Raw genomic sequence first — 23,040 nt, 5'->3', positions numbered from 1 at the left:
ACTGAAAATAGCCACACTTGGCTCCTAAAATAGTTGGCGGGGTAGCCTCTTAATTGGGTGTGGAAAAACAATAAACAGCCAGCGGCACGCGCCCATACATAGCCCCAGTGCTTATTGTTCGCTCATGTAGTAGAATCGATACGAGTTCCAATTTAATAATTTCTGCCCTTGGGCCACGTTCGATCATCAATTCATCGAGTGGTGCTCACCTGCGATTTTGCGCTCTCGCATTTTGCGCCACAGCGCCTCGGCCTTGCGCTTGGGCCAATTCTCGAACTTTTGGGAGAAGCTCCTGAAGAACTTGTACTCCCGTATCGATACGGACATCCGGCGCTGCATTTTGACTAGAGTTGGCAGCGCCGTTTTGCTAGAGTCACCTTTATCTAGATTGGCTACACGAAAAAATTGGCGGCAATTGAACGGTTAGCCAATGCTACGTCTCTCTCTCTCTTTCCCGCTCTCTCTTGCTTTAGCTTTAAATGCACTCAAATAAACGTTTTTGAATCAGTCACATTTTGGTATTTGCATGTATTGTGTACACTGCACTACACACAATTTGTTTCTCTCTTTTCTTGATGATTATTATTTTTATTTTATTTATTTATTTATTTTTTTTGTATTATCGGCAGTGACCGTTACAGCTTTAGCGCGTTACACAGCCTTTGAGTCGCTGGCGTCGACGCGTTCCCGTTGCCTGCCCCAGACTCGATGCGGTCACGAATGCGTCTACCGTGCACGGCGCCTGTAAGAGCACTAATCATTTTGCCCGCCAACCAAGCAAAATGGCCGAGCCGAGCAGTGTCCGTGCCCGATGCGATGCCAGCCGAACAGCAGACACGAGCCGAGCCGAGTCGAGTCGAGGCGAACACACAACATGCTAAGCAAGTGAGCAACGGGACGTATGAGCAATGTTGCTGCTGCTGTTCTTGTGCCTTGTGCTGGAGCTGACTGTGATTCCCTTGCCCATGCAGATCTATCAGTGCCATAATCATTTATTGTTATTATTTTTCTCTGTGGTTATATTTCTCAAAAAACATGATTTGCGGCCCTTGGCTCGGGCAGGCAAAACAAATAAATATATATAAATGAATAACTGTTGTCATGTTGTGCGTTGTTGATGATGCTTATTTCATTTCAATGTTTATTGAAAGGACTCACACACCCAACCACACCCCTCACACACACATTCACACACACACACTCACATACGTACAAAGCCAATTCTGTTTCTATAGACTCTGACAGCTTTTGTTTTAAGCAGTTGCTTTTTATGGCCACATGAATTGTGAGATGGGCTGTGAAAGTTTCGAGTCGATGGCCAACCGCCAACCGCACCTGTTGCTCACTGGCTGACGGCCAAAGGGGGGCGGGGGTGTGTTAGTTGTTGAAGGCTGAACTTTAGTCACTTTTATGAGTTCTGCGCATTGAAGCATTGCAACATTTATATAAAGTTAAATGCAATTTACAATTTGCATTCACTGCTTGAACTGTGCAAATGATTTCAGCAACAAATGGAATTGTCGTGATCTTGGTAAATCACAGAAATGAGCTCTACAATTAATTGCATTGCATTCGGGGCGTGCCGAGGCGCGTGAAAACAAACACGACATTGACACACGCTCCCATAGGCGTGCATATAGACAAGTTGGGGGAATCTATGTGTATCTCTGGGTATTTGCTCGCCGGCGCTGCGCAAGATAAATAAAATGAAATAAATGCTGGCAATTTTTATTTGTGCAATATCTGATATTAATCATGGACTACTGCGTGTTAATCTTTTCCACAGAACAAACAACAATGAAGGCAGCATGAAAAGCGCCAGCTTCCGTTATGAAATGACCAGCACAACAAATGCCACCGGCCCAGCCTCAATCTCACTCTCGATTCGCAGTTCCCAGAGTCAGCTCTCCGTCCATTGTGGATGGAACGAGTGTCGCATGGCCAAATGGCCATAAGACGATATTAGCAATATAAATACAAGCGATGCTAAAGGCCACGGCATTGGCATCGTACAGCGCCAGCTCTGTCCGCTTGACCTTTGCGTGTGGCCAGTGCCGACGTCACTCCAATGACGTCACATGGAGAGCAAACAAAAACGCGACCAAATAGTGGAGCAAAGCATCGTGCATCGTGCTCAGATGGCGCCTCCCAAATGACGTCATCTCTTGCCCGCTTGCTGCTGCTGCTGCTGTTGCTGCTGCTGCTGTTGCTGCTCCTGCTCCGATAGCATTGGCTCAGCCAAAGCCGCTCAGCTCTGCTCGCTGTGAGCACTTGGCTGCTGATTCAATTTTAGTTCATTTATATGCCAGTTTTGGCATGAAAGGAGCCACTCAATCCACCCACCCACTACACCATTCACTGGAGAGGCACAATGCAGATGGAATCGAATGTGTGCGTGCGTGTGTGTGTGTACTATTTGTGTGTTGGCCAACAGCCGCATGCACATTGACAGATTGACAGTCATTTTTGGCTCGCCATTCGTATTGAAGTGTTGACGGAAGTGTTGGAAATTGGCAAAAGAGCTGCGGCTGGCCGCCCTCTTGTTGCTGCTGTTGTTGCTGCTGTTGCTGCTGCTGCTGCTGTTGCTGCTGGCCAAAGAACATGAAAGTAATTTAAATGACAGCTGCCCCCGTCCTTTAAGCTGTCGCAATCGCTTGCTGTCATTGATTGCCTTCAATTGTTTGCTGCGAAAATCAAATTATGCCAGCTGAATGAAATCGAAAGTTACGTCTGATGCCTAGGGCGCAGTCTTATTCATACGCGAGACTCATATAGATATATATATATCTGAGAAATGTTTGCTTATAATTATAGAAATTATGAAATCTACTCTTCACTGTTATTATAAACCACTCACGCTTAATAACCGGCCGCTAATTGGCTGGCAGGACCACCAGCACATCAAATCAACAAGCCCCCAACTTGATGGCCGGCCTCGTCCTCGATCTTGATCTTGGCTGAGGCCGAGGCCGCAGTCGCAGCCGCAGCCTCCGCCAGGCCATTTAAATAACTCATTTAGTGCACAGATATGTTTAAAACTAAGCAAAAAAAAAAAAAAAAAAAAAAAAAAAACAAACTCGTTGCCAGCCACTCACCTGCTAAATAGCGATCACTCTGCGAACGAGAATAGCGCAGCGTCTGTGGGGTAGATGAAGAGAAGAACAAAAAGAAGAATATTTTAATGTCTGTTGATCAAGTTTGCGCGAGGGCTGCTCGGCAAATATCTCGAAATCTACATAAATTACATTATATTATACTAGAAAACTAATAATAATTTAAAACTAGTAGCTAATCAAATATTCCTTGTCAGACATACGAACTTAGCAGAAAGGCTGATTAGCAAATAGTTCGCTTATATAATTTCTAAATATTATTACAGTAGAATACAGTTATAACGATACTCAAGGAATCGTCGTTATAACCGTATACGTTTTCTTTTATAAGTACGGACGCTATAAGCGGAGTCGTTATAACCGGATTTTACTGTATGTGTATTAAACTAATAATAATATAAAACTAAGCACAATTGCAGATATATGCAAATTTCATGTTAAGTATTAGGCGAGCTTTTCTTAGAAACTAGAAATAACAACGGACATACAAATATCCGATTTAATCTAAATACTAAATAGTCAAAAAAAAAAAAAAAAAAATTATGAAATAATTATGTTATTCAGATTTCATATTCTATTCCAATTTTGAGAATCTCTAATTTTTGAGTCCCTATTATATAGTTGGGTTAATTTCTGCCATTACTATTTAATATTGAATATTAGGGATTCTGTCTATTTCTATTCTTTGTCTTTGTTGAGAATCCATAATTTAATAAAATATATTAAATTTATAGATTAATATAGTGTTGAATATTTGCTTTAAATCTGTCTATGTGTATTTCTATTTTATATATATTTATGTAATTATCACTAAATAGTTAGCTTCATTCCTGATGCCCTTCTGGCTCAAAATATATTAAAATATTAAAATAATAATAATCTGTGCCTTAAACTGCCCCCCTTCGTAATATCTACTGCTTTCTCTTCGGTCTGCCCTCGATACTAACCAAGTGCTGTGCGGCAAAGTCATCGCAGCGACGACTCCGCTCACGCTCCTTGAGCAGCAGCGGGGCTGAGTTGGATTTGGTGGTCAGTTCTTGGATGCCGCCGGTGTCGCTGTGCAGCGAGGCGCTGCTGGGCGAAGGCAGCTCCACGAAATGATGCAGATGGGTGACTGTCGTGGCCGTGGGCGAGAGCAGCGACTGGAAGGGCTCCTGCCGCAGCGCCAATGACAACTGGCCGCGCTCCTTGTGATTGTGGCGCGGCAGCAGCTTGCGCGGCTGCAGCAGCAGCTGATGCTGCTGATGGTGGTGGTCCAGGGAGAGGCTGCGCTGGTTGCGCCTTGCCACGCCCGCCATCGGCACCATAATGGGCGGCGCCGCACTGTACTTGCGGCGCAGCACGACGGGCGTGGCTATCGATGCTGTGCCCCCGCTGGCGCTGCTCGCGTCGCCGTCGGTGCAGTCGCAGTCGCAGTAGTGCCGCGTCAGCTCGAACTCGTCCTGGCACTCGTCGTACTCGGCGGCCGCTGCTTTGGTCGGTGAGGGTGACTGCTTGGCCGGCTGCTCGTCCAGCATGTCGTCCTGGGACTCGTTGGCTGCCTCGCCGCCACTGCCGCACAGGCTGAGCACCTCGAGCAGGTCAGGATCATCGGACGAGGCCACCGAGCCGCTCTTCTGGAATTTCATTTTGCGCAGCGCCTCCAGGCTGCTGACGGACTCGTTGTCGGGCGCACTGCCTCCTGCCCTATGGTGGTGATGCGAGTGATGATGCTGCAGATGGTGGCTCTTCCAGTATGACATGTCCTTGGGCGGCGTAGCCGTGCCAATGCCGCTCTCGTTGTTGTCGTTGTCCAGTCCCGAGGAGTCGAGCGATATGCCAGACTTGCCCGAGCTCAGCACACCGGCCGCCTCCTCGCAGGCCGAAGACGACGAAGTGGAGCTGCTTGGAAGAGTTGACATATTAATATTGAATGAGGCTGCAATGACTCCATTAGCTCTACTCACTTGTTGTCTTCATCGACGGCGCCAACGCTGCGCAGTATGGACTCCTCCGATGTCCATAGTGTTGAGGTGGAGCCTTTTTTGGTCACATCCACCAGATAGCCAGGCGTGGCGGCGCCTTTCCCCGAGGTCAGCTGTGTTCCACTTGTTGCCGTTGCCGTTGCCCCGGCCCCGCCGGCTCCTGCTCCTGCTGCTGCTGTTGCTGTTGCTGCCTTTGCTGGTGGCGGGGTTATAGCATTTCTGCTCGTCAACGTTGGCGACGTCGCGGCAGCTGCATGATTAATGCCCACCCGTTTTGGCATCGACATGGAAGCCGTTTCCATGTCCAAGCCGTTGAATTGACGCTGTCGCCTAGATTTCAAATCGTCCATGGTGGTCGTGGTCGCCACAGCGCCGGCCTCACCTGTTGCCGCCGTTCGCTCTTCGATTTTCAATGCGCTTTGGAAATTTGTCAGCTTATGAGATGCTGGCGTCGCTGTTGCAGTCGCAGTCGCAGCCGCTGTCGACGTCTCTGCCAGTCCATTAGCTCCAAACACCGCCAGACTCTTGCGCTGACTCTGCACGCTCGGCACAGCTCTTGGCGTTGCGCCATGCCCGCCCGGCGCCGACAATGTGCGCATATAGGCAATGCCTGGCTTGGCAGCCACCTCGCTGCGTCCGCAATCAAGGTTGAACGATTGCAGTGGAATGGTTGCCTGCAACAGAGATAGAAAGAGAGAGAGAGTCAAGAAGGGAAATAACGTATTAAAATATAGTCAGTCAGGTTTAATATAGAAAAGTCGACACAACACTGCGCTGACAGATTCGAGGGGCCGCAACCTCAACCTTTAAGCGAAGGACCTTGAATGCATAATGAGCTCTGGCTCTGAGTTGGGGCTGTACACCATAGACTGGATAGCAGGAGGCCGAAGCTGTTGCATGTTGCCTGTTGCCTGTTGGCTGGACCAACGCGTTTTCACGTGGCGAGCATGCGAGCAGACAGCATGCGCATAAAAACAATGCCAAAAGGAAATATCAATGGCATTTTTGAGCGTTGTCAAGTGGCTGCGGCCAAGTACGAAAACAATCAGAATTTGTATTTTATGCAAATCGCTAAAGAAAGAAACGCTGAACGTCGAATGCTGAATGCTGAATGCTGAATGCTGAATGCGGCGAGTTAGTTTTCAGCGGAATCTGCTGAAAGCCATTTCAAGTGGCCGACACGCAAGTCCCCTTTCGGCCAGGCTTTGATAGTGTAGAAAAATTTGCTATTGTTGGGGCTTATGATTTATGGGTCGCAGCTGATAGCTGGCAGCCTTCCACGAACTATGCTGAGTATCCAGTGTAACCAGTCGCCCAGTCACCTGTGCCAGTGCCTGTGCCTCTGCCTGTGCACGGGGTGGTGACCGTGGTGCAGTCGCTGAGTTCGTTATGTCAATTCGATTTACAAGCCTTTGGCAAGCGATTGACAATTTGCTTTTTACTCGGGCCTGCCAACGTCGACGTGGACGACAGCCAGCGAAAATTCATTTTAAAAGCAGCAACAGGCGGAAATTGATTTATATGATTTATTGGCAAAAAAAAAAAAAAACATGCCAATATGTGTGTGTGTATGGCTCGGCTTAAAACAGCAGCGTATGATAAAGAAAAAAATTGTAGCAGGTTGCCGTTGCTGCGCAGCAGTAAAATGGCTAACGAGCCTGGCCTGTAACTGTAACAGGCATATGAAGGGAGAGCCAGACCAATGGGGGGACAGGGAATGGAAGGCAAGACTGTGTCAAGCATCGTTTGCTTGACCAGCAGGAATGCAAGCACCAAATCAACATCTGTTTGCAAATTTCCCAGAGTAAGGATGGGAATTTGAGGCAGAACAAAATATGAATTCACCAACTAAATTCATTGCCGATGCAAGCCTATATTCAGTAAGTGTAGCAATTGCTGACAGGATGTGGCTGGCATCAGAGCATATCCTTGGGGAATATGCCAACTGCAACTGCGACTGCAATTGCTGCTATCGAAATTTGTAATGCATTATGGAGTAGCTAAGCGAACGCAGTCTGTGCACAGCAGCTCCAATGAATTATTAATATAGGCTCGTCGATATACCGGCGATGTCGTCGACGATAGCAATGCCCAATGGCGTATCAGCCAACTGCGTGCTAATGAGCCGCCAACTCTCGCTGGCGACGCATTAATTGGTCGGCCAAACAGTCGCGGCTTTTATGGGCATAGCCAGGTAGGCGCCGCGCCTCGGCTCCAGTTCCAGTTCCAGTTCCAGATCCAGCGCCAGCGCCAGCGCCAGCTCCGAATACTAGATCGAAAACTGTATTCAGTCAGTGCACTAATAAAACTTTTACATTTCACGTTTATTTATTGATGCAGTCAATCGATCTGTCGCCTGTTCCATATTAATTTAGCGATTTTATCAAGACAAACAAAATTCTCAATTATGGAGCCAAGTTGAACTTGTCTAACATATGTTCGACGACAAGTCGACTATCGATCGTTTTATTTGATTCGATTTGGAAATTTTTTGTTTGTTGTTGTTGCTGTTGCTGTTGCTGTTGCTGAGACTGAAATTGAAGCCTTTTATGATTGGGGCGAGTGACAAGGAAAATCAGTTTGATTTTCCATTGCAGCTGAGTTCGTTATTCGATATCCGAAACGCTGCCAAAAGCCAATTTAAATGCAATAAAATGTGAATATTTCTCACAACAAACTGACAACGCGACGCCACTCAAATGAAATGTTTTCTTCGGTTAGTTAATGAAGAATGCAATAAAACGAACTCCAAATGACACAATCAAATATTGTCAAATGGCCCTAAAGGGGTTATCTGAACGCAATGCATGGAGAATGGGCAACTGTAAATGCCACTAATTGATCATAAAAGTCTATGAGAGAAATCTCAAAGTGAGCGAGAGAGAGAGAGAGAGAGAGAGAGAGAGAGAGAGAGAGAGAGAGGGAGCTAAATTTGTGTACACGTCTGCTGCGCTCCATACATCAGAAACTTAATGACAAATGCAATGCAGGCAACGCCTCAATGTTCCACATTTATTGATGTATGACCCAGAAAGAAGGCCCCTCTATTTCGTTCCGCACCCGACCCTATCAATATATACAATATAGTATACATATATATGTGTGTGTATATGTGCATATAGCCTGTTTGTGGTACACGGGCCTGTCCAGACAATCGCCAATCGATTGGACATGCCTCTGCCCGCCTGCGGTCACGCATGCTCTCTGATAATAATTATCAAATCAAAACACTTAAACGCCTGGCCAGCCCATCGTTTTGCAGTCAGTTCTCTCGCCTCCTTGGCCAACAGCAACAGCAGCAGCAGCAGCAGCAGCGGCAGCAGCAGCAACTGTTGCTCGTCACGTTTGTTTGCCTTGCAGTGATTTGCAAGTTCTACTTAAGTCAAAACTGTCCAATGTCCGTGGTCCATTGATGCAGCAGCAGCGCATTGCATTGCAGCATTGTGGCGATGCGTGAAAAGCTTTGTGTGGAGCGCGCGGCCTTTGTGTTGGCCCAACTGGCCAACTCTGCATGGCTCGTCATCATTAAGCGCGGATTGCATGGCACTGCACATGCCACACATGCGAAGATTCACTTTCGCAGCCAACTGAGCGCGCCTCGTAAACAGCACAAGGGGCAACTGAATTGGGGCGTTGGGTTCCACTTGGTCTGGCACAGCACAGTGCTGACAGCTGGGCAGGAGTGAAGTGGAAGCACTGCATCTTGATCTTTGTTTGAGTATCTGCCGCCGGGCGGCGTATTGACCCAATTCACTGGCCCACCTTTCGAATGAGAAACCAAAAAAACATCTGTTTTTGCTTTACTTTCGTTGACAGCCTGTGCTCTCGGGTCGTTTTCGGAGCTCTTTTGCAAACAAGGCACGCACTTGTGTCCTCGATAAGGTTGCCGCTCGCTCTGCATCGTTTTTTTGATTTATGCAGCTATTGGCAGTCGGCCCGCTGACTGACTAACCAGCTAACCAACTGACTGACTCACTCAATGTCTCTGGGTAAAGTCTGCCAGACGAACCGCATTCTCGACGTTAATTAGTGCACTGCAGGTTTGGGGCTTAAGCGCTTTTAATTGGCACTTTTACTTGAGCGATTACTGTGAAATATGACAGCTCGACTGGCAACATTTTGGAGACAGTAGCAGCAGCAGCAGCAACAGCAGCAGCAGCAGAGAAATGTCAAACAAGCGCCCACATACCCTGTTGCAATTCCTGAAGGAAATCAGTGGAACACAGTGGGCACAGCTCATGCTTTAAGCATTGGGCTCATGCCTGAGGTTGCGCCAAAAAATTCTTCATGCATGTCATGGAATATTTAACAAAACAGAGCAGAGTCGACATCAGTTTCCTGTTGTGCTCAAAATAAAGGTCGGACAGACAGAGAGAGAGAGAGAGAGAGAGAGAGAGAGAGAGAGAGAGAGAGAGAGAGAGAGAGCGAGAGAGAGAGAGTCAGAGACTGAAATAGAGATAATGAGTGGCAGAAAGGGTATGCAGCCATGCATATCATTAGCACAGAAATTATGAAGTATATATAGAATACATGGAGCATATGTGGCATGGCATCATGTGCTGCTCCTTGCGTCTCTGCAGTTTAACGATTGATGGAAATTTACCTAGCTGGCTTTTGAAATGTTTGTGGCTAGAGTCGTGTCAACCCCAAGTCGCTGACTGGCATACCCTGTAAAATGTTGAAATCGTTCAAGTTGGGTATGGTAAGCATATATATATATATCATTTTACAGGGCATCTCCTAGTTCAGCGTATTCAACTCAAATACTCTGCATAAGTTTCTTGTGGTGTATATTATTTATTGGCTTTTGCGGCATTTTGGTGTTGTGTTTTTCCACTGGCACGCGTTTTGGAAATTAATATTTGTTGCTGTTGCTATTGCTATTGCTATTGCTGTTGTCGTTGTCGCTGTCGTTGCAGCAGCAGCCGCCTTTATAAGGTTTTTCCACAGATAATCACAGCAAACTCAAAGCGAAATGTATGCTAAGCATATGCAACTAACAACAAACAACAGACGAGAGACGACAGACGACTGCCAACAAGAGACCACAGACTCAGTGCCGTTTATGAGCTGCCAGGGCTTATAAATGTTTTAATTAGATCCATTTGATATGATAAGCCAGAGACAGCTAACAAGTTGCTTGGGTTTCTGGGCTTCGGTTTATGGTTTATGTCTGGATTAAGTGGGTCATCGAGTGAGTGTGACTCGAACCTCAGCAGCCAAATCTCTCTCTCTCACTCAGTATCTCTCTGTGTGTGTGTGTGTTGTGACCGCAGTCGAGTTGTCTGTTTGAGCCTAGGAGCGCTGCAGTTGCAGTTGCATCAGTTCTCTTGAATTAATTTACTTGATTCAGGCATATTTTGTGGCCTGCCACTCAACGCTAAAGTTTTTCTTATATTATTCACTAATTAGCTTAATTTTATTACACATTTGATGGCGCTGCATCTCGGCGAGTTCTGTTCCGGGCAGCAGCCAGAAAATGCAACGGGTCAGCCACCGCCTCAGTTATAAAATTCGCTTCTGTTTGGCTCTTCACATATTTTCCCTATCTTTTCAACAGTTCAAAGTTGAACTCATTCAAGTGGCAGCAGCCTGCAAGTGACTGCCTATCGCCGCCCTCTGCACCCTGCTGCAGCCTCTCTGCCCCTTGCATCAATGTGCTGCTCATAAATTTCACGCGCTTCACTTGCGCATCCGGCACAGTCGCGGGGCACAGCATATGGCACATATGGCGGCAGTTCTCGAGAGGCAATTTTTCTGCTCTTTTTTTTGGGGAATATGCTCGTGCAGCAGCGAGCGGGGAGCGGGGAGCGGGAGAGGTGGAGACTGTGTGCGTGTGTGGACAACATTGTTTGGCTTTAGATTAAATGCCTTTGTTTTAAGCGCTTTTTATCTAACCCACATAAAATATGTGGGGCTTGCCTCATGTTGAAATCGTGCAAGAGATTACAAGGGAATATATAAGTGATTTCAGATTATGAAATCTCAGTGTGAGAATTTATGATTGCATTTAACTTACATGCTTCTCCGGTTTCAAGACGAGTCCATTTTGTTGCTGCTGTTGCTGCTGTTCGTTGTTGACAATTGCGTTCTTGCCAAAGCGACTCTGCAGGGCTGCGCTGGCCGCTGCTGAGAGCAGCATGGGCGCTGTCCTGGACGTGGGCGAGCTGCTGGAGGAGGCGGAATCCGAGCCTGCGCCAGCACTGAATGCCAGATGCGACGGCAGCTTATCGCCACCCATCAGATTGTCCAAATCACGTAGAAATTTGTTTGCCCAAATGTTCACATCATCCGGCTGGGCAGCAGCAGTGGCAGGAGGCGTTGTCTCAGCCGAAGTACATCGACTCGAGACTGGCGGCGGCAGAGCTCTTAGTTTAGTTGTCACTGGTTTGCCGTTGCCGTTGTTGTTGCTGCTGCTGCTGCCTGTTGATGTTGCAGTTGCTGCTGTTGCTGTTGCGACTGTTGCTGTTGTGCTGCTGCTGTCAAAGCCGCTATCAGATTCCGTAGAACGCGACAATTCATCAAGCTGCTTGGCTGCCGCTGCTGCCTGTCGCACGGCCTCGAGTTGCTCCTGCAGTTGCTGCTGCAATCGCTGCGCCTTGCGTAGCTCAAAGACCTCGTTGATTTCCAGCTGCAATTAGAATACGAGTTGTTAGTCGCCGTTGCACATAAATTCAGCGTGCGATTGGTTTTGATTAGCGCTCTAATAGCCAACATATATCAAGGCAAGACATATCGGTAGCGGGCTGCGCCCAGGGCGCCAGATTCTAATGGATCGAGGTATGATGTATGTTTGCTTAATTTGCGCAACAAATAGTAGGAGAAAGACTGAAAGCAAAGCCACGATCAGACATTACTCACATTGAGCCGCAGAGACATGGCCACAATCAAAGACAAATAAATTAGAACACGACCGCAAAGGTAAAAAAAAAAAAAAAAAACTCGGAAAAAAAAGGTTTTCCAAGCAGAGCAGAGCACAACAAACTGCAGCCACGAACTGCAGACAACAGCAGAAGAAAAAGAACAGCCAAGACGTGCAGCAGCAGAGGCAACAACAAATGCAAATAAATTGAAATGAAGCAATTTGTTAGCCGGATTAAACAAAAAGCTACAACAACAACAAGAACAACAACAACCAAAAGTAACAAGAAGAAACAGCAGCCGTTTCTAAAGACGATCAGAGCGAGGACCCACAGGGCTAACAAAGTCAGCGAATTACTTAATTAAAAAACGTGGCCCTAAGACACAAAAGAGCTGCTCCAGCACGAGAACAAGAACGAGAACGCGAACGAGACCGAGAACTGGCCGGAGTACCAGGCCCAGTGACATTAATAACGTGCCGAGCTCATTACTCAACAATTGTGTTTGTGTTGTTGTTGTTGTTGTTGTTGCCGTTGTTGCAGCCGCAGCAGCCCTTTGCCGCAGACAAATGCGATCGAGCATTAGCGAGTAATAAATTCTCAAAGGCAGAGCCCATCTATTGGCCGTGCCTTGAAAGAAAGCGCCGACTTGGCGAGTCTAAGGCAGCCAGAGCTGTGGTCCACTTGGTCAGAGATTTTATCACTGGGAATGTTTTGGCAGAGCCGCTGCCTCATTTGTCCTGCTCGTGTGAGAAGTTGTCAGCTAATTTGTGCACAGACCTGGCCGCTCCAGCAAACCTTTCCCATGCCCCAATTGAGTTGAGCAATCAGCAAACAGAGAAATAACGGTTTGTTCAGCCGCCCACGCCAGCACTGAGAGGAAAATATTGCAATAGAACAGCACGAGTCTGGATACCCTCCAGATCACATATATATACAAATATAGGTTAGGGCATAGCACTGTGTCACATCCAACATTTCGATTCAGTTTTGAAGCATCTCTGGTGGCTCCACTCATATTTCCCACTAGCATTTGGTATTTAATTTCACGGTGCACTGCGCCGAACAAACAATGCCCACATATGCGGCAAGGGTCCAGAGCGTATTCCCAAAACTCTGTGTGCCGACGGGCCGGGACTGACCGGGACCCGCTGGCCAGCCAGCGTCTTGGCGGCTATAAAAAGTGAAGTTGCTCTGCAGCCACTTTCAGTTTCTAGGAGCAGAACACAGCGGTCGCTGCATCAAAGCGCCCGACGCGAGGCACAGGCAGAAATTGGAACAGCCAGTCCGATCGAGGCAGGCCAGAGGCAACAACAACAGCAACAACAACCAAGCTGCAGACAGCATGAGACTCACGCTCGCCTGGCTCTGGGTCTGCCTGGCGATTTATTGTAGCGGAGGCTTTGCCAACAACGGCCAAGGCAATGTGGTCTTATCTTTGCCACCATCGCTTATCGCGGCTACGGAGGTGGTGGCCTTGAGACAGCTGCAACAGCAACAGCAACAGCAACAGCAGCAGCTACAGCAACAGCAGCAGCTACAGCAAATGCTGCACGAGCAAGCGCGCTGGAAAAAGGATGCACGCGTCCTGTTTGACGGGGGCATCGATCCATCGCCAGATATGGTGCACAGTAAGGAGCCGGCATCCGCGGCCGGCAAACACATTTCGCCCTACAACCACGACGTGGAAGTGGAGCAGCAGCCACAGCCGCAGCTACAGCCACAGCCGACGGATTTTAATCGAAAAGCACTGAGCGAGGCTTATGATTTAGGGGCACGACAGCAATCAGCGCCGCAGGAAATTGCAACGCAGCATGGCCATGGCCATGGCCATGGGTTTGGGCTGAAGCATGCCACGCCCACGCTGCAGAATTTCTGGGCCAGGCGCTGTCTGGCAGCCAACAATTGTCCACGCGAATACAATCGCGCTCTGGTGGCAGCCAGGTGAGTGCAGGATGTGTCCCCGTCGTCCTGGGTGGCAATCAGTCGAGGCCCAACGGCTCCAAGGTGACCTCAGAAAGTGTCCAAAAAGCAAGCAACAAACTTTCTCGATTCGGTTCATGTCGTTGTTAAGCCAATTAAAGGCGGTCTCCAATTTATCAAGTGTTGCAGCTCTAAAGTCAAGCTCGAGTTCGGGTTCAACCTTTGCTTTGCTTGCAGCCTGGGCGCCAGGTTTTTAATCGCAATGCCAAAAGTCAACAATAAGAGCAACAAATCGTCGACAATTTGGCTGTCGGCCGAAAACACGCAAAACCAATTAATGGGCGTGAAAAAGTCAGTTCGACGACGACGGAGTTTTGTTTCTGCCACGCCGCATCGTGTATGCATATGTTGATTTATTTTATAAATTTTCGCAAAATAACAACTGTCAGCAAATTCATTGGCCCCAAAACGAAACGAAACGAAACGAAATGAAACGAAAACAAAGCGAAACATTGCAACATGCATTAAGTTTACCTTTTCATTCAGCTTAAACGCCGACGAAAGGGATCCGCGCCCATGGCCATCATGTGGCAAGTGAGAGAATCGGGTCTGCCATGAGAAATGGGGGATAGAATATTGAGGGAAAGTAAGTGGAGATGGTATGAGTAAGAGTGGAGAGGCTATAGTTAGTATTGGATATTAATATATTATATTTATATTTATATTTATATTTATATTATATTTATATTTATATTTATATTTATATTTATATTTATATTTATATTTAGATTTATATTTATATTTATATTTATATTTATATTTATTTTATATTTATATTTATATTATATTATATTTATATTTCTATTTACTCTTTATATTTATATTTATATTTCTATTTATATTCTATTTATATTTATATTTATATTTATCTTAATTTATTTACTATATTATCTTTATATTTATATTTATCTATTATATTTATATTTATATTTATATTTATATTATATTTATATTTATTTAATTAATTTAATTCTATTTCTAATTTCTGCCCACATCTTCAACTTTATATTTTATGTTGGCTCATCGCCTGCCATTTTATAGGGTATAGCGCATAGTCGAACATCTTGAGCATCTCTTAAATACAGTTTTAAATTGTCTGAGCATCGCGTTGAAAAATGATTGGTCTTGGGCGCTACTATTAAATTGCAATTAATCATTTCATGAGTTTTCTTCATTTGTGTGTTTTTGTTGATTTGTTAAATGCGTCGATTAATTGGCCTTAAGCCCGCATAACTTTCAGTTGTTTCAGTGCCTTTAATTTGTAATTTTACACAGCAATTTATAAAAGGGAATCGCCTATTGATTGGATGAGCATTGGATGAGACATGACAGCAAGATTAACACAGTGCCCATAGTCGATTCTGCATAGCTTTTGGGGCGGGGAAAAGTTGGAGGTCTATTGGTAGCTTTTCTGGGTCAGCTACCCGAGTGGCTGTCATTGTTGAAGGCAGCCCACGTACACAAACATGTTCATCAATTTACGACGAGCACTGTGTATGTGTGAGAAAAAAGAGAAAACCCAGCGAGAGACGTGCGCGTGTGTAATTGAAACCTGAGCAACCCACGCTCTATTAAAAGAAAAATGTTTTCCGAGATGATGCACAATGACGATCCTTAAACTGACATCGAGCTACAAATGATGCCTCATTAATCTTAACACACACACATACACACACCTTAGCCATGTAGAGATTATAGGGTTACTCAAACGATTTCTCACCTTCAACAGAACCAGAGAAGCCGTGTCGCGCATGCGACAGCAGCTGGACAGAATGAAGGATTCGGGCAACGAAGACGATCTGGATGAGTCCTTAGAAATGGACGACAACGACTACTATGACATAGATGACAGCGACGGCAATGAGGGCCTTAATGCGAGGGACCGCAACAATGAGGTGTTCATGCTGCTCACTGGCGAACAGGATCTGGCCAAGTTCCTGCACTGGGCCATGCAGCTGCTCTACCCATCGCAGTTCCCAGCTGAGGGCCAGGGCGGCAGTGCGGCCGAGTTCTATCATCCGGGCATGTACATATGGAAAAAGTACAATTTATCGGGGCACTTGGAGCCGCCGCTGATTGTCGAGGAGCCACACTATGTGCTGGTGCGGCGCGAGAAGCAGAATCAAAAGGAGAACTACCCACTGGGCGGTGAGCATGCATAAATCATAATTCCCTGGGCGTAACGAGCACCAGGGTGTTGAAATTACAAAAGGACCAGCCTCTAGTTCCCTTGCTCACTTGAGTTCTATTCTTGTTTCGTTTCATTTTAAATGCATGGGGCCCTCATGATATGGCCTTAATAACAACTTGCCTGGCACTTATGGCACGCATCTCTCGCTCTCCGTCTCTCTCTCCTTTTCCTTCTCCCTTTTCATCTTGCAGATAATCTAAAGCCAAAGGACGATCCATTTATACCACCACGTGGCCGTAAGCAGTCCACACCCGACCTGGAGGAGCTATTGAATCGATACGAGCCGTTTGTGCCGAATCGCGGCAAACGCGACCGTGTCAAAGATCTGTTCAAGTATGACGATCTATTCTATCCGAATCGCGGCAAAAAGCAACGCGATCTCTTCAAACTGGACGATCCCTTCTTTCCGCATCGCGGCAAAAAACTGAAGCTGAGCGATCTTTACAACGTCGACGATCCATTCTTTCCGAATCGCGGCAAACGGCAAATTCAGTTGCTATCGAGCAAATGGGGAAGACTGCAGAGAGCATTGCAGTCGGACAGTGACAACGACAACAGCAAAGGCGAAGGCGAAGGCGACAACTGGCCTCAAAGAATGCCAACGCATGAAATTAATGGTAACGATCAATCAGTCAAGACATCAATGTCAGCCGACGACGCAGCCCTAGTGCAGCCACAATTGCCGCAGCCCGCTAATAGATTGCAGTCGACAAGATCAATGTCAGCCTATTTACAACAGCAGCAACAACAACAGCAACAGCAGCAGCAACAGCAGCAGCAGGAGTCGGGCCAACTGTAGCCAGTGCGCTTCATTGTCAATCCGGGCATGCGCCAGCAGCAGCAGGTGAAAACATCCTGGCCAGCTAGAAGCCATCAGCGCTGGAGGCGATCTGCGCACAATGCCCACTAGACACAATTAACGCTCAACGATAGTCCCAGCAGCCATGGCACTGACATTGACACTGATTATGGTCAATTGGACATGTAAATGGCGATCGTTTAGCTATATACAGACAGATATATATATATAGAAATGAGCACTTTTTGGCCAACATCCTTTAGGCACTCGCGTCTCCCACTAGTGCACCTAGGTTTCGTAAGAATGTATAAAGCTAATCAAAAATATACATATACATATATACACATATACATATATATATAGTTGGCTTGCAATTGATTTTGTGTAAATTGAAGTAATCGAAGGTTAAATGGCCCCAATGCTCGCTGCTGGCTGCCAATCGCCCTTGGGGCCTTTCTAGAATTGCTGCTGCGAAGGTCTGTGCCCTTGTGGCTGCCTCTAGAGTCTGTAAGGCCCCTCGGGGGCATCGATGTTTTGTACTTTGTATTTCGTTTTCCTTTTTTAATTGTATTCATTGGCTAATTTATCGGTAAATGTAATCAGCATTGTGCTAGCTGTTCAGCCTTAGACTACGTCGCAGAGTTCCCGATGCAGTCGCAGACTCCACACAGCTGCAGCATGGCGACGCGGGCGTGGCACGCAGCTGCTGATGCCGTTGCCGATGCCGATGCCAGGGCAGCGATAGGTCTGACGCTCAGATATGCAGCCAGATAGAACCCACAAACACAAACAAAGCCCAGCCAAGGCAATGACAGCAATGGCAACAGCCACAGCAAAGCTGTGACCACTAAGGTCAGACTGCTGCCTGCTGCTTGTAATCCCCAAAGCGCACATCAATCAAACGGCTCTAGGTTTAGCTTATTAGCAAGCATTGAACCTTAAAAATATCAGTCAGTCAGTCAGTCCGTCAGTCAGTCTGTTACCGGCTGACGTTCAGTGGAAAACCAAATAAGTTTTAAGCCTCCGTTACAACAGCAGCTGAATTTTTCCACTTCAACAAATTTCTGACATTGACATTGACCAGTTGGCTGGCAGTCGGCATCCAAATCGACAACAGCGTCAAAATATTTGGAGAGACGCAAAGTCTGCTGGTCAGAGCAGGCCCGGCCAAGCCAAGCCAGACCAAGCCAAGCCAACATGGCTTAGCTCAGTGCAGGCCAGGCCAGGCCAGCTCTTTGTTTTGTATAAATGACCATTGAAGGTCATAGCAACCAAAAACAAATTGGTTAAATAATACTCATAGTAAGCACGGACACACACACATACACATACACACACACAAATCTTAAGCAGATGCGCGTCTATGTTGAATTTCGGGTTTTTTTCTTTGGTAGCTGGATGTTTGCGATCAGTCCAAAACATATGAAGATCATTGTAATTTCAATGGCACTTCAGTCTGGGGGCAACCACCACAGCTGAACCCAGCGCGGAGTTTGTCTAGAAAAATGAGTGCAGCATTTGTTGCTCTGATGCTGTGGACACTCAACTGGGCAATGACACTTCGAGTGATCCGCCGATGTGGTCAAGCGTGTGTCTCACGTGCAGCTGTACCGACGCAATGCATAGACCGAAGTATTTAATGAGATCTGACTGGGAAGCTTTCAGAGTTTGTGGCCATGAGTTCAGCATTTTATTTTGAGGGATTTATGTCATAAGTTAAATTATTCTTGAATTGAATATTAATGGGGATTGCATTGGGATAAGAGTATGTCAAAGATGTGTAAGATAATAGTCAAAGAAGTTGATATGTTTAGGCAGATATCAACATATCTTGGTGAGTATATCGAATGTAGCTCTTTAGCTAAATTTGTAATGTTAGGCTTTTTAATTCAACTGAAAATAAGGAAATGAAATTTAGAGAGGAATTTCAATTATTTTTCCTGTAGAGCAGTAGAATATTTGTGAGCATATGGAGTGGAGTTCGCTTATAAGGACGCCGCAAGGGGCCGTCGTTATATCCGGGACACCCTATACTCGTATTACTTTGCTCATGTAAGTTTGTCTGGGGACCAGAAATTTCGTCGCAATAACCGAATGGTCGTTATAGCCGGACTCTACTGTACATCATTCCTGAATACAGAGTGTACATATGTAGGTATATATACGTATATAGGAACGGAATGAACGAAGGAAGCTTTTCAGCATAACTTAATTTAGAAAGAAATCTAATCCGACTTAACGGTTCCAGACATTTTCTATGGGGTCTATTAGTCGCTCACATTCATCGAAAATTTAGAACCTTGAAGAAGAATAATTTCCAAAAGTGAGAGAATCTGATGCAGTAATGCAGCATGCCATGAAACAGAATCGTATAGTCATAAATTTTAGCTTCGGCCAGAATATATTCCAATGAATTGAATAAACAAATTTCAGAAGTAGAGGAAAAGCTGTTCATTCTACAAAAAGTTACAGCAAAAGAATTCTTGCTCCACCCTGTATATATACAGAGCCCCTCTTATGCAACTGACACGGTCAGCTTTATCTTGTAGCACTTTTCCAAGATTTATGACACTGCGCATATTTGTTCCGAGTTTCAAATATTCAAATATTATTATTTGTTTCTGAAGCAGCTTAAGCTAAAGTGTCATGCGAGATGAGTGAACAAATAAAGCTGCGAATCATGTTTAGGAAGCGTCTTTAACTCTGCTGCCAACTTTCAAACGGATATCACAACAGCGTTGACTACTTTGTGTCACTTGGGCTTGACATTTGGCAAAGCAGCCAGCAGATAGACCAAAAAAGAAAAGAAAAGAAGCCCAGGTTGTCTGATGGCTGGCCAAAAAGAAAGTCAGTGTCCAGCTGAAAGCTATCCATGGATACATGGGGCAGTAGCAACCATTCCGTCCCGTCCAGTCGACTTGAGTCCAGTCTCAGCAAATTGGCTCAATTTTGTGGCAATGGTTTTTTGTTGCCACAGATTTGCTTGTCGGAAAATATCAACGCATTGTCAGCGGTGCTGGAATGAGCCAAATGCTGTTGACAACACGTCAGGCACAGGTTCGAGGCGAGGGTGAGGCAATTGTGTGCACGGCAGCAACATGCAACCAGCAACCAGCAACCAGCCACCAGCAACTGCGACTGGCAACTGCAACTACAACTGTAACCCGAGCAGCATGAGTAGCTGGCAATATTTGACAGCAGCTTAATTGCCGACCGCAATTATGATTGCTGCTGGTGAAATTGTAGAAGCTGCTGCTCACAGATAGTCAAACAGTTGGACAATTGGACAGCAGGACAGCTGGACGGCTGGACGGCTGGACAGCTGGAGAGTTGCTTCACTTTCATTTGATTTGTGGCAATGACAGCAGAGAGCAACATGTTGCTGTTGATTTTGTTGACTGTTTACTGCTGCTGTTGACTTGTTGTCGTTGTTGTTGTTGTGTTTTATTATTTGTATTTTCAGTTTTGGCTTCATTTGGCGCATTGCTGCGATTTCTGGTTTATTGTCTGCATTGGGGGAGACGGCAGCAACTCCTGGTTGACAAAAATAGTAACGTGCACAGCGCTGGCACTGCCTTTTATTGCCATTTGTTTGCCATTTGCCCGTTTGGCTTAGCCGTTCGCCGTTTGCCGTTCGCCATTTGCCGTTTGCCGTTTGCTGTTGACGTTGACAAAAAAACGTCATTTGCAAATTGGGCAAAGACAACTTTCTCTAGGCAGCTGCGCAGACGCAGTTGCAGGCGCAAATTACCCAGCTCTCAGCTCCCAGCTTCCAGCTCCCAGCTCCAGCTTCACCTAATGCCATTGCATAAAGTTATAGAGTCTCAGATAAGTTAAGGGTAAAGCCGTCGCCCACATTCATTAACAGCATTCGCATAATTGGCTGATGCTTTCGAGGTTCACTGAACCACACTGACTCAAGCTGGGACAATCCCTAGGAGCTGCCTCGGCCAATCCCACAGTTTGAGGCTTTTGAGCTTTACGTCTCAATTTCGTTTTGCCACATTGTCAATATCTATAATTAAAATCGACTGAGAACACACGCAACAGCATTTATTTTGTTGTTTTTGCTGGTGTTGTCGAAAGCTTATCAGATTTTTCTTCTTTTTTTCTTTTTTAATTTTTTTTGAATGACTAAAACGTTAGACGTTGAAGGCTTGATTGAGCTTATGGACTCGTCGGTCCGTTGACGAGAGTCAATTATGATTGGAGTGTCTTGTAGTTAAATTATGGACTACGTGTGTGCATGTGTGTGCGTGTGTGTGTAGCCGAAATGCAACACAAACGCTAATTGATGCAGGAAGCGCGAAGCAAAACGAGTTGCCGCGCGCTTGTCATGTTGCATCTGTTTCATAAACAGCCTACCAGATTCGCTGCACGCTTCGCTGCTGCGGCCAAAATAGGTCAGGCAACGACAACGCAGACAACCACAACAACAACAACAACAACGACAGTAACAACAACAGCGCCGCCATCGCCGCCTCCACAAACGCATTTCATAACTAGGCAAATTAAGCCTAAGGCCACGACTACAACAAGCGCCTAGCCGGGTCTTACGAGTAACGGCAATTTGGAGCTAAAGTGCTGCACTATTTGTCATAATAAACGCGCCTCACAAACGTTGCCACGCGCGCGGGCAACGGCGGGGGCAGCGGCAGGGGCAGCGGCAGCGGCAAAAGAAAGCGACTGCCTCGTGTGGGCAGCACTGTGACACATTTTGTCATCATTAGCCACAGTTGCCGGCTAATAATTTCAATTTAGCCAAAAAATTAGCTGCATTGAGCTGAAATGTGAATGAAGAAAAAAAAAAAAAAAAAAAAAAAAAAAAACAAAATGAAGGTGTTTAAGCCTGGCTAGTACAGGCCAGGGCCAAAGTCAGACTCAGACCAAGAGCCACAGCCACAGCCCCAGCCATTGCTCGTGTCATAAGCTGACAGCCCACGCCGGCTAAGCAACACACACAAGACACAACAGCAACAACAACAGCAGCAACAACAACACTAGCAACGTATGTAACGCCCATCAGGGCGTGGCTGGCCGGTCGATGGGTGTTGAGGTGATGACACTGATTATAAAATGTGCATAGATGGCGTGCAGCCGCCTAATGCCAATCAGAGACTAAAAAGAAATGCAGGCCGGGCTAAGGCTGAATGGGTTTCTTATATAGGGAGGCATACAAACAGCAAGAAGAATAGATATTATCTATTATCTATTTTCGATTAGATGTGGAAAACGAATTTAGATTCAGTGAACATAAAACAGATTTTTGATAGGCTTGACAAAGAAATAGATGACGATTACTTAGCGGGATGTAATTGAGGTAAAAGAGTAAATAGATTTTAGATTTTTTCTAAAATTAATTATTGAACAGCATGAACGAAGCCGAAGAACCCAGAAGTTAATGCTTTATTTTAAGTCAGTTTAAGGCAGCAAAATTTCCATAAAACCCAAAAAATTTAATGAGTTTTAAAAAGTAATTCCAATTGAATTCAAAGCTCTTAATTTGACATTTTAGTTGTGAATAGAAAGTTGATTTGAAAAAAAATAATTTTAATATGATTTGAATCTGGTTTCTGCTCATTATTATTATTATTTTTATTATTATTATTATTATTATTATTATTGTTATTATTATTATTATTATTATTATTATTATTATTATTATTATTATTATTATTATTATTATTATTTTTATTATTATTATTATTATTATTTTGAAAATCTAAAAAAGCAATGAATATTGAAGGTGCTATGTGGTGGTGATGGGGGAGTGGGAGTGGTAGTGGCATCGATGGGATAAAACTATTCAGTGAAGCAACTATCTCAGGTTAGCTCTGTTTGAGCACCAACCGACCAATCATAAAATGATCAATGCTAAACGCGCACGTTGCAAGGCAGAGGGATTAGCAGCTCAGTTAAATAAAGCTTCGAACGAAATGAAGGTGTCGTTAGTGACCGTTAATCGATGCACGCACAGCACAGCATAGAACCAGCAGGCGCCTTTGGTTCGACGAGCTCCACGAGCTGCGCAGCTCCACCATAAACGCAATGCTAATGAACGACGCGTGCGTGCGCCGCTTCCGCTATGGGCAAAGAAGCAACTTGTCTGTGGACAAATTTCATGCGAAAC

General features: G+C 45.6%; 2 protein-coding genes across 8 annotated transcripts in view; one reads left to right on the top strand and one right to left on the bottom strand.

Moving 5' to 3' along the window:
- cv-c (RhoGTPase activating protein) overlaps positions 1–23,040 on the bottom strand; it is a 100,586-nt gene that overhangs the window by 14,184 nt on the left and 63,362 nt on the right. For 6 of the 7 annotated variants that reach the window (XM_089462689.1, XM_089462692.1, XM_089462690.1 and 3 more), the window contains 4 exons: positions 11,097–11,708; positions 5,060–5,751; positions 4,061–4,994; positions 3,096–3,138 (listed from right to left, as the gene is read on the bottom strand). In XM_089462689.1, the coding sequence (XP_089318815.1) occupies positions 3,096–3,138; positions 4,061–4,994; positions 5,060–5,751; positions 11,097–11,708 (2,281 nt within the window). Of the gene's footprint in view, positions 1–209; positions 890–3,095; positions 3,139–4,060; positions 4,995–5,059; positions 5,752–11,096; positions 11,709–23,040 lie in introns of those variants that run through there. The other variant, XM_018007529.2, reaches the window with a different exon arrangement.
- natalisin (neuropeptide natalisin) lies at positions 13,135–17,272 on the top strand. Its single transcript, XM_018007532.2, is given in 3 exon segments — positions 13,135–13,881; positions 15,650–16,068; positions 16,303–17,272. Coding segments are annotated over 3 exon segments (1,815 nt in total). The 5' UTR covers positions 13,135–13,282; the 3' UTR covers positions 17,100–17,272.

This window comes from Drosophila arizonae, chromosome 2 (genome assembly GCF_054131065.1).
Source record: "Drosophila arizonae isolate 15081-1271.41 chromosome 2, UAZ_ARI_1.0, whole genome shotgun sequence".
Lineage (NCBI taxonomy): Eukaryota > Metazoa > Arthropoda > Insecta > Diptera > Drosophilidae > Drosophila > Drosophila arizonae.
The sequence above is the reverse complement of the archived record's forward strand: the minus strand, read 5'-3'. Positions and strand labels throughout refer to the sequence as shown.